Here is a 16,473-nt window from a genome sequence, read left to right on the forward strand (position 1 = left end):
ACTTTATTTTACGATCACGAATACAATCAACGATCACTTTGCAAACGTCTCGACCAAAGGCAAGTACTCCAATTTAGGGTGATTGCAAGAAATTCAACAATGACCGACGTGCTACAGAGAATTTTCTGAGCACGAATTTCAAAATCAACCACAGCAAGCTGTTGACCAGAAAAAAAGAGATTCTGCCTTATTGGGGCTGGTTTTATTACATCAGGCCGAGCTAAAACTGCCTTTGACACGATTGGAACGTATTTTGGAGAATAAGATAATGTATTATTGTTGGTGAAATCAGAAAATTTAAGTTCATCTACTTTTCTTGTTTTGCTATTTAATTGTTTTATGTATAATGTGTAATATTGCAACTTTCAGATACAGGGCACCTAACACTTTTGATAAATTTGAACAATTAATAGATCCTACTCTCCAAAATTAGTTCCAATTGTGTTCTTCCTCTTAGACTAACCAAGGCGTGGCAATCTATCATCCTGTCAGACAAAACTGAATATGATTTTTTCCGCCTTGTCTGTGCAGAGGTCAAAACAAGCTTTGATATTGTTTAAGCTGTCGTACATTGAGTGGAATGTGCCACTCGACTGATTTCCATTGTTCCGCCTTTATAGCAAATTTAATTCTGACGATCAAATAGACTCTAGGTTTACAGCGAATCAGCCTCGTCAAAGCTTTCTTACATGATGAAACTATAAAACTCAAACATCATACCATTATTCGAAGCTCTTTCCAGTGCTCTGCGTACGATGCTGTCGCAAGGACCTCGATCAGGATGCGCTCGGTGCAGTCCGATACCAGAGCCGTACTCATCGATACGCCCTCTATCTCTACGAGAATGAGAGGAATGAGACCCTGCAAAGTCGACAAACGCGAAGGAAGTAAAAAAACAAATAAATAAGACACATATTTCACCAACAACTGGAATTCTAAATAAAGTAGGGTTGCGTTGTTGGCCATGCAATGCAACATGGTAAAATAATATCTCGGATACGTCATCATTTGTTAAATGTCCGTTGACTTCGAAGGGGCTTTAATGGTCGTGAGCAGTGACAAATGTATTGAGACGAGGGTAAATGTTTTGATAGCATGGAATCTAAGATTTCACGCTGGACTTGGATAACGTGCACATTCTAATGTCCTCGGAGAGTGTGGTTGGCATTGTGTAGCAAAACTTGAACAACAATGACAGATGTAAACCTAGAGCTGCGATTTTTTTCTTTACTGTTGAACTGATAATGACAAAATAAACAGTCAAGAAATGTACACTGTATGTATGTATGTATGTATGTATGTATGTATGTATGTATGTATGTATGTATGTATGTATGTATGTATGTATGTATGTATGCATGCATGCATGCATGCATGCATGCAGGCAGGCAGGCAGGCATGTATGTATGTATGTATGTATGTATGTATGTATGTATGTATGTATGTATGTATGTATGTATGTATGTATGTATGTATGTATGTATGTATGTATGTATGTATGTATGTATGTATGTATAATTTACATATTTCACGATCTTACCGATTATGGACATTAGACTGGTAGGACTTTACCAAAAGCTGATGAAATTTGCTGTCCTTGTTGATGATGTAATGATGAACAGTTTGTGAAATCATAGACATTAATAGCTTGTACTGTCTATGGTTAAATTCATTTACTATTTTCATTCAGCTTATCACTCATCTGCATATTTAATGACCGTTGCCAATTAAGGGCTCGGCCAAAGTTTAGGAAACGTAGTTCGCATATGAATAAAACAATGTATTGTTACTAAGAGACATTTTTCAGAAACACGTCAGCTGATTTCTAATTTTCACTTTAATGAGCTATCACAATTTGGCATGTAAAACTTGCAGGACTTGCGAATTGACAGTTTGTGATTAAAACTTGGTACATAAAGTGATGATGCAATAAGAAGACAGGCTGAGCAGTGAATGGAAATTAGCATTTTATTTTCAGCTCATTACTAATTTATATGCATTGAGACTTTATTTCAATTGAAGAATTGCAAGGTCGATATTGTTTGTAATGTGAATTTTCACAAATTACAAAGAATTCATTATTTCGTGGCAGTAATTCTAGAGAAAAGTGTCATTTTACGGACAAGCCTAACATATACTGAAAGTTGGAAGGATTTACAGTTCATATCTGGTTTTGTCTTTCTATTTTGGAAAACGAAAGAATTAACTATGTTACTATGGTCACTGATTTTGTTTCATGTGGACTGGGACATATGAAATATGTCTGACGTTTCCAGACGATATCGCTTAAATGTTTACAGTTTTTTTTTTTTTAGGTATTCTGGGAATATAATTATTTACTGAAATTTAAGCTGGTCGCTAATAAGCCATTTGTGTGTACTAACTTGATTAAACATATCGGACCCCCTGTTTTGTTATCAAAAGTAAACATTCCTAAAGTAAATATCAGTTCAAGTTACCATTTGGTTGCCTATTCTGTGTATTTACAATTCAGAAAAAGATACCATGATGTTTTACATTCGTATCAAATTAACTTACAAATGTAGATTTTTTGTTGTATTTTACACCATATCGAGTAAACAAGCAATGTAGAGATAGCATTGAAACTTGTAAATATGACCAGCTCGCAGGATTTACTACCATCAAATTTGTAAATTTGTTTCAAATAGAATGTAATCTTTTCTCTTGTTGAAGCCTCTCCAAGAATACGTTCTGCTGAGATAATGAAGCAAGATACCCTATGCTTTGCCCTTCCCTCTGTTAGTAAAATCTGACTGCAAAGTAATTTCAAGTTTACTTGGTTTTTTGAAGATGTAAGAAAATCATTATGGAGAGATTTACCAAACAAAATCCCATAGCTTTTTTCTTAATGTCACCATTAAAACATTAAAAGTAACAATATAGAGCTACGGTAACATCGCCTAATGATTGCCTAGAATTTAAGTCTTTTTTAATTTAGCTTTGAAGACTGACAATGACTCTAACCAACTGCAACCTTACACGTGACGAATCGTGAGAATGATCTATCCTTGTTTATTTTCTGGACCCTTGAAGTAACAGTTCATCTTCCTCTTGTAATGTATTGTTTTAACAATTAAGTCATTAGCATAGACAACGTCGAATCTGGGTGTGTATGTTAGATTTTGAACGAGAAGTAATTTTGAAAAATATATATTAAAAAGAGGTATCATTAGTGTGCTGGATCTCAAGACAAAACAGCAAGATTATGCCATTCTTTACCAAAACATAATTGCAAAAAACTGATGCAGTTTCAAGATACATTCGGTAACACCAGTTACCCTATCCTCGATCATCGAATCAACCTCTATGTATAGCAGAGTGAGAAGAGTCTGTCTGTCTGTCTGTCTGTCTGTCAGTATGTATGTCTGTATGTATGTATGTATGTATGTATGTATGTATGTATGTATGTATGTATGTATGTATGTATGTATGTATGTATGTATGTATGTATGTATGTATGTATAATTTACATTTTCACGATCCTTACGGATTACTGTTATTAGACTGGTAGGACTTTACAAAAAGCTGATGTAATTTGCTGTTTATTTTGACCTTACAATGATAAACAATTAGTTAAATCATATACATTAGTAGCTTCTACTGTCTATGTTTAAATTCATTTACTATTTTCAGTCAGCTTATCACTCACCTGCTCATTTAACCACCGTTGCCAATTAAGGACTGAGCTAAAATTTAGGAAAACTAGTTTGTTTATGAAAAAAACAATATATTGTTACTAAGAGACATTTTTCTTGAACATGTAAGCTCATTAACAATTTTATATGCCTAGAGATTTTATTCAATTGAAGCATTGTATGGTCGATATTGTTAGTGATGTTGATTTTCACAAATTACAAAGATTTTTAAATTTCGGTGCAGTAATTTCACAGAAAAGTGTCAATTTACGGACAACCCCAAGATACACTGAAAATTGCGAGGATTTTCAGTTCATATCTGGTTTTGTGTTTCTATTTTGGAAAACGAAGGAATCAACTCTGTTACTATGGTCACTGATTTCGTTTTATGTGCACTAGGACAAATGAAATTTGTCTGACGTTTCCAGACGATATCGCTGAAATGTTTACTGTTTCTACATGTAGGTATTATGGGAATAGAATTATTTACTGAAATTTAAGCTGGTCGCTAATAAGCCATTTGTGTGTACTAACTTGATTAAACATATCGGACCCCCTTTTTTGTTATCAAAAGTAAACATTCCTAAAGTAAATATCAGTTCAGGTTACATTTGGTTGCCTATTCTGTGTATTTACAATTCAGAAAAAAGATACCATGATGTTTTACATTCGTATCAAATTAACTTACAAATGTAGATTTTTTGTTGTATTTTACACCGTATCGAGTAAACAAGCAATGGTAGAGATAGCATTGCAACTTGTAAATATGACCAGCTCGCAGGATTTACTACTATCAAATTTGTAAATTTGTTTCAAATAGAATGTAATCTTTTCTCTTGTTGAAGCCTCTCCAAAAATACGTTCTGCTGAGATAATGAGGAAAGATACCCAATGCTTTGCCCTTCCCTCTGTTAGTAAAATCTGACTGCAAAGTAATTTCAAGTTTATTTGGTTTTCGAAGGCGTAGGAAAATGGACCTATTTACCAAACAAAATCAGTTAGCTGTTTTCTTTATGTCACCATTAAAACATTAAAAGTAACTTACAGTAAAGAGTAACAGTAACATCGCGTAATGATTGCCTAGAATTTTAGGTTTTTGAATTTAGCGTTGAAAACTGACAATGACTCTGACCAAATGTAACCTTACACGTGACGCATCGTGAGAATGATCTCTCCTTGTTTATTTTCTGGACCCTTGAAGTAACCAAATATCTTCCTTTAGTCATGTATTGTTTTAACATTTTAGCAAAGACAACGTCGAGTCTGGACCTGCATGTTCTGTGTTAACAGATCATTCCATCCTGTTTGACATTTTACTTAGATGGAAGTGACCTTCCTCCCCTTTGCTTTTATCAGCCATCAAAGACGTGGCAATATGCAGATTTGAGAACGATCTAAGTTGTACACTTTCTATACAGATATGCACTATACGCTTTGCACTTCTTACTTTGCTTTTGGCACCCGCATTTCCTGGCATAGACGCAGAGCTGTACACGCTCTGTCTGTTTGACTTTGATGGAGCACGTCTTTGTAGACACCCGACCTTTCTTGATTTTGCAATCATGTTGTAGTATCGTGATTAAACCAACCGAATCATGGTTTACCACTGGCCTGTAAGTGCCATATTACCGGCCCTTATACCAGTTAAGCTGCGTTCGCAAATTTCAGTCACATATATCAAAGCATTGAAACAAAACATAGAAAAAAAACGATTTTTAAAAGGTTATGCAAATTACCTGTCTCGTGACAAAAATGTTCCCCTATATCTAGGTTTTCCGAAAATATATAATTTACAGGAGTTCTGAGCTTATTAACCACAAGAGAATCGTTAGCTTAAAAAGGTCAATTTCTTGTCTTGGAACCTTGAGTATGTTTGTTTTCAAGCACTTCCACAAAATGTAATATATGAGGTATAATAACCCAAGTCAGTTGTCATTCATGTATGTAACACACAAAGCATGAAAAAGGGATATTCGCAGAATATATTTGTCGTGTTAGGTTAATTTGTATCAAGACGATAAACGTATTAAAGCAAACATTACTATTTCATCACCCCGCAGATGTTACTATATAAAAGGCGTGCTTTGTGTTGCAAATCCAACGTTGTACACCTGCCAACATTCATCTGACACTCTTCCTGGGACATCCGAAGTAATTACGTGGCAGAAATTTTCACCATTTCTCAAAAGGCTCTGAGGGACAGGATGTTTAAGTCACTCTCTGGATTGGCATTTTGTCTGTCCCTGTTCCCTCTCTTTCACATAGCCCAATGTGATTGTTTTGAAGGTAACGTTCAGTGTGCATGTCTTTCTGCGTGATGATATGGAAACATGGGTGCGTGTGTGGTAAACGTGTGTTTGTTACTCCTCTACAGTTGCCAACATCGAAGATCGCATACAAACTGTACCAACATAAGCACACGGACGCACACTCTAAAACACAAACATACATCTATTCCTATCCCCCTCTCACTATCACTCTTTCATTTCTCTCTCTCTCTCTCTCTCTCTCTCTCTCTCTCTCTCTCTGTCTCTCTCTCTGTCTCTCTAGCTTGCAAACGAGGATGGGACCATTATATGGGCAAATGCTATAACGTGTACCGATGCCAAATTTATACCTATGATGAGGCAAGGACAGTGTGCTCTGGACTGGACAGTTCCTTGGCCAAGGTAGAGAACGCCGAAGAAGACTTGTTCTTGAAAGGTAAGCGTACCACTGTGAGTTCATGACATGTAAGTTGTTTTTGGAAGTTCATAAAAAGATACTACTTTATCAGTTTGTTATTGTCGCCTTTTCCGTTGCTCAGATTGTTCCATATGGCCTCTTATGGTGTTTCTGTATATGAAGATAAGAGACTCACTTTGAACAGAGGATAAAAGTGCTGTAATTGGCCTCATTTAAGATATCAAGATCTGGTCCTTGTTTCCACATACAGTTTGAACCTCATTGGCTGAACAAAAAATTATAGGTTGTTAACTGTAAACATGCTATCGGTCCATGACTAATGGATTCAATCACATTGCTTGCATGTCTTCCGACAAAAGGTAACTTTGTCAGCCAGTCCATGATAACTGTTCAATACTTATTTCAAAGTGTTAGGCAAAGATTGCAAGATTGTTTGTTATTTTTCTGTGCATTGATGTAAAAGCGACAGGTCGTGGATGCCTAATTAAGTGTTCTGTCTTTCTTTCTTCGCAGGTTACACACGCGGGAAGGCCGTGAATTTGTGGCTCGGTGCAACTGGTGGGGAACATGAGGGGAGCTGGACGTGGGAAGACGGCACACCGGTATTATGTTCTTTATATTGTCGTTTACCTTCCCTAGAGCGTGTAAGCCTGCATCTGATATATATTCTATACAAGTAATTGCTGTAAAATACATGTGTCCCTACCTGGGAATAACCGAAAAGGCTTGCCTTTGCAAGGGCATGTGAATTCAGTAAGACTGCCCTCAAAACCTATCGAAATAGTGTAGGTCAATGAGATGGCTAATCAAACGTGGTCTCCGTGACAGTGACCCATTTGGATTTCTTTTTAATAATTGTTGTCTTCACTTTTGTCGATATAGTTTTCCGAATTATTTATTAATGTGAAAAGGGCTAGAACAAATAATGTTTGGGCTTACTGCTGTTGCTTCACATGACATCGTTAGAGCAGGCATATTTTCTTGCTTCAGGTTCAATAGAAAAATGCAAAAAAAAGGTTCGAATTTCTGACCGAAATTAACGTGTAACTCGACAAATACTGGAGACGTTTTACAAAACGACGTTGCGTCGATTTAGCAAACCGATAGGGGCGTAAATTACTGATCAGGGTTTGGAGTCAACGAAAATTCATGTCCGCAGCAACGGAGAGTCGGGTCCAAAAGCTGAGTTTACATATTATTTGTAGAAAGCTATATTTTCCTTCCGAAGTATGCCAGTAATGTTAAAAACGCAGTGCAAACTTCATACGTTTTGGGATGTAAAATGCAAAAACAACAAAGCGGCCTCCACGTCCCGTACGTCCCCAAGCAGCTGTTCGCTTTCCGGTGGTAAGACCCGTTGCAGAAAGCATTTGAGACAAACCAGCCTGCACATGTGTGTATGTCTATTAGTTGACGCATTCGACTTTTGATTACCGAGAAGCTTCAACCTTTGTTGAGAAGTCCTAACTGCGAGAACTGTACGAATATGTGGAAGGTATGTTGAGATCAAAGACAAGAGATTAATAGACACAGCTGGCTTCCCGAAAAAGGCAAAAGTAGATTATTCTTTTCATTTATTTACACTATTAATTTACTCATTTACACTTTTAATAAGCGACCGAGTTACTAATTGAGAAATTTTCATCACGACTCAATACATACAATTGCAACAATGTTAATATTGAAAGAAAGTACATGTTAAAAACAAAGTTGTTTACAGAGAAAAATTTAGTTTGATAAACTCTCTTAGCTTCACCTTACATTACTTCCATACACTCTACCTTCTCGCCAGTATCTTCGTGACACCAACACAAGACTCCTATTAGCATGGCGATTTCTTGGAATGTGTTCTTTGGATCGCACCTTTCTAAACTATACTTGAGATGGTACGGAAAATTTGTATTTCGCACAGGTCACATATACTAATTGGGCTCCTGGTCAACCAGATAATGCCGGAGGAGGGGAGCAATGCCTTCACCTGTACGGAGCTGGGAATTCAAAATGGAATGACAATGTTTGCACCACGCCCATGGGTTTTATCTGTGAAAAAGAAGCAAGTAAGTTGCACCATCCACATGAACATATGCGAGTGATTGACACCAACTCCGCAATCCCCTTGTTTATATAGTTTATGCCAAATTTTTTATGACATCTGTTGTTGTTGTTGTGTGTGTGTGTGGGGGGGGGGAGGTACCAAAAGCTGGTCATCAAGTATTACTGAACTCTTCTCGCACACTTCAAGCCTTCAGGAAATCCCTCATTTTAAGCTGTCCACCGTTAACGGACTGCAACTCGTGTTTATTGAGTAGTTTCGTATCAGCACTTAATTGTTTTGCAAAGGCCATTCCATGCTCACTTTACAACCGAACTCGACGTTAAAAGATCGATACAAAAGTCAAATATATTGAGGGTTACTTTTTAGTCCCCATGGGCAAAGTTCGGTTGGGATTACACCATATGTCATACATATCCACGTCGATTTGTTTTGTGATAAGATCCAATATGGCCGTCTGTCTGCTACTTTTTCCTGTATTTGATGTCTACTGCCAATTATCAGACAGATTTTGACCAATGTCTTTCAAACTTGGCACAAAAACTGCACACTGTAACTTACATTTGAACGCATTACTGTACTACAAATTATTTTAGAAATATGATCCAAAATGGTTGCCAGACGGCCATGTTTGTTTGTGTCGAATGTGTTGTAATGAATAAAAAATGAGCTACAATATGTCAGGTCTTGTACGGTAAAACAAGAAAAAGAAAAATGTGGTTAGTAAATGCATGTTTGTTTGTTGTTATTTTGTATTGAATAAAAATTTACCGCAAGAATGAATGTCAGCTCTGGAAGATGTAAAGAAATTACTCCGAATCTGATTCTGAAATTTCTTGTCTTTCACTACTAAAGCTCGGAAACTCTAAGTGAAAATATATTGTACACATGCAGTAGTTTTTGTGGCTATGTTATTGAATACAGGTGAACTGTAGGGATGTTAGCCACCTTTCATGCAGAGATATTTCTTGTAATACGACGATGAATTTGCTTAATGTAAATACGAATCTAAATCCATTTTCGATAAAGTCTGTATATATATATATATATATATATATATATATATATATATATATATATATATATAAACAGATTACTTCAAGTACAAAGTAATGAAATCTATTACCTAAGTTTCATGCATCTTGCAATCCTCAGATAGAGTGAAAGGATTACTAGCTCGACACTCTTACATATATGATTTGGACGAACCATTCTATTTGTAGGTGGTGTTAAAATTCGATAAATAATATTTGTTTTGGTGGCGACATTTTGAAACCAACTCAGAGCGTTTGTTTAACAGTGTAGATTTGTCAGCATTGATAATGTGCAGCTTTTCTGATATACAAAGATTACATCGCTTGTTCACGTTAGAGTAGCTCAATGCTTTATCAATGATTGACCATGAAATGTCAAAGTCTTGGCCCTTATTTCTTAAGTTCCATTCAAATTTTGTATCTCTCGTTACGGAACGATTTCATGTTATTAGTGTAGCGCGTCTTGAAGGTGTTATCAGTGAGGCCGATGTAAACCCTTTCTCCGTTGTCCTCCGTTGATACTTTGGCCTTGTACACCACGCCTTTGACTTGACAGTTACCCTTCAAGGGGCATGCCGACTTAATCCTGCAATTACAATAAGCTTGTTGGTCCTTACGCTATTCTCCGGAGATTACCCTCTTATTGTGCAATTTGATTATACTTGCCATGTTCTTCATACAGCTATAACTCACTTTAATTGTGTTTCTGTTGAAGATCTTGTGAAGTTTAGACTCCTTTGGAAAATATTTATCGACAAGTTGGAGAAATTTCCTGCCGATGTTAGTTTCCACGTTCTTGCTGAAAGGTTGGTTGAACCACGTGATATGACGCTTCCTGTTATTGCTTTTCCTCGCTGATTGGTTGGTCTTGGTGAATTCAATTTGCTCGGTGTAACTGCTTGCCTTTAGCGCCGTATTGTATTGCCCTTTATATTTATCAAAGATGCCCTTATCACTAGATATTGTTTAGATGCGTTTGCTTATTGCGTCAGGTATGTGATTAATAATGGTTGGCGGGTGATTAGACTGCTTATGGACATACATTGTTTGGTCGTTTGGTTTACGATACGGGTAGAACTTGCCGTCGTTCAGATTAAATATCACATCCAAGAAGTTTGTAATCTCCTGGTTTGTCTCGATCGTGATTTTCAGGCCAATGTCACGAAACATCTTTGTGATTTCCTTTCTGATCTTATCCGCCTTGCTGGCCGTGATATTTTTGAGTACACCAAGCCCGTCATCCCGGTATAAGCCGATATGATTCTTATCATACTTTTTAGCGAGTGTGCTAAGTATATACAAACCCACCAGTACTTTTAAACCAAGTCAAGTTTCACTCTTGAGATATTCCATTTGAGGGACTTCTACATATGTACACTAGAGATACTATCTACACTAGGATTTCATATAGCCACATGCAATCATTGATCACATCATATGTTAATATTTCCTGAATACATGGGTTTATGTGCCCGAGAGCAGGTGACAATATGCCCGACGCTAGTGCTGATTTGCACTGATTTGCACTCACATCGAGGCATGTAATAAAACCCACTATTTCTCAAAGTTAGCTAACTAATTCCATTCACACATCAGATATCAACTGCATATACACATCAATACATCGTTTTCTCTGCGATTTCCCGGCAATCTGTTGACCAGTATCACTTTACCGTCATTTCCGTCAATGCTTTCCGAATTCATTAACTAAGTAGGGACTATGTCATTCACAATGACTTGTCAACAGTGGCTAGAAGGTACCATAAATCTGCTGATAACATGTAAAGAGGACTAATGCCATACTTTTCTATAACATTTTTATTATGTGTGTTCACGAAAGCCAGTACATTTTTCTCTTCTTCTAAAAAGATGTTGGCCTTTCACAGAAAGCATTGTGTACAATAGACAGGGGTTTTTATTAATTCAAGTCCGGTCTTAAAGTAAAATATCAATAGTATTGTACATATCATGCAAACAGATGGGCTGTTTTGCCAAGTTGTAAACTTGGATTTTGACATCATCTGGGACCCGTAATACGACAAGTAATGGTTATTCAGCAACAGAAAAAGGTACAATGCAAATTAGATTTAAAGTTGTGCCTACCGTTTTTCTAGCTTGAGAGATCTTTTCCCGTTAATAATAATATTCACTTGCCTCCACAGCATGTGAAAGTAAGGCCGTTGGAGTAGAGAGTGGAGGAATACCAGACTCACAAATGACGGCAAGTAGCCAGTGGAGTGTAAATCATGCCTCATACTATGGTAGACTGAATTTTGTGGGATCTGGTGTCTCCTCTGCTTGGGTAGTGAAAAACAACAGGGTTGGCGAGTGGCTGCAAATTGACCTTGGTCGCAGCAGAAAGGTCACCAAAGTGGCAACGCAAGTAAGTATTCTAAAAGTTTCTTAACTGATTACATATATATATATATATATATATATATATATATATATATATATATATATATATATATATATATATATATATATATATATCCTGCTACTGTAATCAGTGAAAATGAAAAAACGTTGAAAAAAACATGCTGACACTCTGGTTATTTCATCTGGATGTATTTCTTGCGTACGACCTTTCGCTCTGTAGGTAGAGCTTCTTCGGGTTCATCTGAAGAGAGTGATAAAATGTACGTCTGTTTATAATTTACAACTTGAAAGTAAAATGTTTTCAATTCAGCGTACACAGAAGTTAGATAAGTCTTTTTGAAAGTTCCAAACTGTACATCGCTGGTGTAGAAGACTTTGAAAGAGTACAGGTGGATTTGACCAAAAAAAACCAGTCAATATATTTATACTGTGCAATCACTATAAGCGTTTTGTCCTAGTACTTAATACATTACACACGTTAATTTTAATATTATATAGGGCTCAGCCCTTGGTGTCGCGCCAGGGGTTAAGATTGGCAATGTTATTTGTATTGATTCATGATAAAATGTAATTAATTGTTACTTCATAAACGTTTATATGACAACTATGCCCAGTTTCCCTCTGATGAAAGCAGTTCACGTAAGTACAAGACGTCAAACCCTGCAGCAGAGCAGGTATAGATTTTCTGTACGTGTAAAAATTTTGGACAAAAATTGGCAATTTTTTACAATGATAACAGCCTATTGCGTTAAACAAGGGACGTATTGTATTATGCAATCATTATCATTGCAATGGTAACCGCACTGCCCACCTTCCACTTGCAAGCTGAAAACACGGCCCTCGTGCTGAAAACTACAGCGTTCCGTCTAAAAACTGGCAATTTTGAATCTAATTATTGACACAGGGGCGCTTTTCTGAAATTAAATCCCAGCATTCTTTGCGTATGCCCCCGTTCATATGCACGACAGTTTTCTCTCCTTTATCTACATAACGATATTTGTATCGGCGACAAGGTGCATAATAACATTTACTGGCAAATAAAAGAGGTATATTTATAAATGGCATGTTATATAATAGTAATTTGTTTCGTATTTGTTTATTTACGAGTACTCAAAAAAAAACATGGCGGCGCCCGTGAAAGAAGGGTACACTTCCGGTTACTCTTATAGTAGATTATGAATAAGCGCATGCGTAGTCAGTAAGCCGCTGGCGCGACTATTACATTTGACATTTTAAATCATCACAAATCCATTATTTGCACTGTGCGCATCAAACAACTGGTTGAAATGATGCGCAAAATTTTCGAATGACGCACTTTATGTATCTCGTGCAAGAGTTCCTGGCGCGGCACCTTTACACTACACTGCATGTGCGCGCTTCAAACTTGTGTTCGATCAGCTACCGCGTAGCGGGCAAGAGTCGAGGGCAACATTATATATTATTGCCTGAATTGGGTTTATCTGCCCGAGAGCAGGTGACAATTTGCCCGACGCCAAGAGGGCAAATTGTCTCCTGCTGCGAGGGCACATAAACCCATGTATTCAGGCAATAATATTTTTATTACATGCCTCTTCACAGTTAATGCTATATGACATTTAGTTACATGCAGGGCCTTTTCAAATAATTTTACTATTATCGACCAGCATCAAACAGATTTTACCGAAAGTCAAAATAGCAGCGCGCATGGATATTTTACATCTAGCGTTAAGCGTCTACTTTGTCGTCGAAAATGTCGAAGGGCTTCACTGGACCGGGTAACCATGGAAACCGGTCAGTACATCGTTCACCGGCCCGCTAACATCCCGGATGTCCCTATTCAAATCAAGGCACTGATTTGCACTCACATCGAGGCATGTAATAAAGCAAATCGAACCATGTTATATCACTTTTGGAATACAACGTGGCGGACGTTTGGCCAATCACGATATCAGTACTATAGGTGAGGTGTAATAATAGACGATAAAATCATGGACACATCCACAAAAATTGTCGTGTTAAAGTTATTGATTTTTTTCTATACTTTTTTTAGTCAATCGTACTTATCTGTGTTGGTGAATAAATCCATAATTCCTAAAAATATATTGAATCGTTGTTACATTTGTTACAAATATGGTGGTTTCAGTCGGATTCGAACTCACAACGCACGGCACCCAGTCGCCTAGCGTAGAAGCCACACACAAAACCGCTCGGCCAAATCCCCAATCTCAAAAAAGATTGGTTCAATAACCGAACTAAGTTGTTACATTTTTCTGACTGCGACCCCTCCACACGCTGTAGAGTTCGGAAGCGCTCACGCTCGTACGCTCACTAGCAAAGTAATTAATATTCAAAGTAACTCAGACATGGGGGGCGCGACTGTTATTTTTGCGTCTCCGTCTCTTCCCAACGAATATACAGGTATAATGAAATGTGTAATTTCCTAAGCACTTGTTATGTCTTTCAAAGAGCCGTGGTGAAAGTGCACATCCCCAGCGGGTGACGACATACAAATTAGGATACAGCGAGGATGGACATGATTGGAAGTTTGTTGCTGACTTATGGGGCAATGATAAGGTATCGTCAAGTCTTGATGTGAAGAACTCAATTCAAGAAGTATTTTTAGTATTTTTACACATATCGTGAATATACAAATCAAACAAATCGGCAAAACCAAAAACGGAACACTTTTTCATTATAAAAGACACAACCATACTTGTAAATACGTGCACAACTCTGAGAGTTGACATCCGACTTTCGTCTCTTTTTTCCATACTTGATTCGGATTGTTTCATTTACTTTTAGTAAAGTTATTCCACCCTTACTTTCCAGCTGTTTGCTGGAAACTATGATTTCAACACAATTGTCTACCATGACTTAAGAGAGAATGCCTTCACGGCCCGGTACGTTCGATTTTATCCGATGTCATGGCATCAACACATATCCATGCGTGTTGAAGTCTATGCATGTTAGAAGTGGAAGAGAAGCGACATCAACGACCATGAAGGAAAACACCTCTCAGCCTGAACCTTAAGTTCACACAGACGTCTAAGCTGTCTCTTTAACTTTATGAATATTTGGTGGAGGATATTTGTAATTCATCAATTGTAATTTCATTGTCGTAACATGTGTTCAATTAAATCAACTCCGGGAGTTTGGTTATAAGCACATGAGAGACTGCAGTCGTGTCATTTAATCATTCATGTGAATTATATGGAACTGTAATTTCTACGGTGTTGCCCGCAGAAAACTATGAAGGGCTTTCATGGACAAGGTAAATTTGGGTACAGTAGCTAAATACAGTACTAGTATGTCGAAACATGTAGTCACTATTCAAGGTATGGTAATTCCATCGAATCCTTGTCGGTCTTTGTACATGCTCCAGAAAACAAATTTATTAGTCGCACTGCAAGTCTACCACGAACAGGCAGCGTGACAGTGACAACTCGTTAGCAGCTTATAAGGTAGTAGCTACCTTATGAGCTGCTAGCGAGTTAAAAACAAATCGATCCACATGGACGGACTTTGTATGTAAATAGATGGACTACAGCTAAAAACTGTTAGTCGTTTCCCGCAATGACGCAAAATCACATGCTTTTGCAGTAACGGTCGATAACTCCAAAATTGGAGAAAGGATGCGGCCGCAGATATAATGGAAAATCTCTCGCTAAGTTTAGGCAAGTTCACAGCATGATAAATATCTCCAGCACAAGACTCAAATATTTTTTCCTCAGAATTCTTGTCCGTGCATTCCCATGTGGTTTCACGGTCTTCGAGCTGTGTGAAAAAAAGAGATTCTGTCTTATTGGGGCTGGTTTTATTATATCAGGCCGAACTAAAACTGCCTTTGACACGATTGGAACGTATTTTGGAGAATAAGATAATGTATTATTGTTGGTGAAATCAGAAAATTTAAGTTCATCTACTTTTCTTGTTTTGCTATTTACTTGTTTTATGTGTAATGTGTAATATTGCAACTTTCAGCTATAGGGCACCTAACAATTTTGATAAATTTGAAGAATTAAGAGATCCTGCTCTCCCAAATTAGTTCCAATTGTGTTCTTCCTCTTAGACTAACCAAGGCGTGACAATCTATCATCCTGTCAGACAAAAACTAAATATGATTTTTTCCGCCTTGTCTGTGCAGAGGTCAAAACAAGCTTTGATATTGTTTAAGCTGTCGTACATTGAGTGGAATGTGCCACTCGACTGATTTCCATTGTTCCGCCATTGTAGCACATTTAATTCTGACGATCAAATAGACTCTAGGTTTACAGCGAATCAGCCTCGTCAAAGCTTTATTACATGATGAAACTATAAAACTCAAACATCAAACCATTATTCGAAGCTCTTTCCAGTGCTCTGCGTACGATGCTGTCGCAAGGACCTCGATCAGGATGCGCTCGGTGCAGTCCGATACCAGAGCCATACTCATCGATACGCCCTCTATCTCTACGAGAATGAGAGGAATGAGACCCTGCAAAGTCGACAAACGTGACGAAGTAAAAACAAAACCAAATAAATAAGATACATATTTCACCAACAACAGGAATTCTAAATAAAGTAGGGTTGCGTTGTAGGCCATGCAATGCAACGTGGTAAAATAATATCTCGGATATGAAGGTCATCATTTGTTAAATGTCCGTTGACTTCGAAGGGGCTTTAATGGTCGTGAGCAGTGACCAATGTA

General features: G+C 37.4%; 1 protein-coding gene across 1 annotated transcript; it reads left to right on the forward strand.

The window, feature by feature from the left end:
* The first annotated feature begins 5,724 nt into the window (after nucleotides 1-5,724).
* On the forward strand, nucleotides 5,725-14,946 carry LOC139130430 (lactadherin-like). The gene is made up of 7 exons (XM_070696220.1): nucleotides 5,725-5,942; nucleotides 6,207-6,359; nucleotides 6,855-6,943; nucleotides 8,254-8,398; nucleotides 11,591-11,811; nucleotides 14,253-14,360; nucleotides 14,616-14,946. The coding sequence occupies exons 1-7, from the start codon at nucleotides 5,861-5,863 to the stop codon at nucleotides 14,754-14,756; spliced, it is 939 nt and encodes a 312-aa protein (XP_070552321.1). The 5' UTR covers nucleotides 5,725-5,860; the 3' UTR covers nucleotides 14,757-14,946.
* The last annotated feature ends 1,527 nt before the right edge of the window (nucleotides 14,947-16,473 follow it).

This window comes from Ptychodera flava, chromosome 4 (genome assembly GCF_041260155.1).
Source record: "Ptychodera flava strain L36383 chromosome 4, AS_Pfla_20210202, whole genome shotgun sequence".
NCBI lineage: Eukaryota > Metazoa > Hemichordata > Enteropneusta > Ptychoderidae > Ptychodera > Ptychodera flava.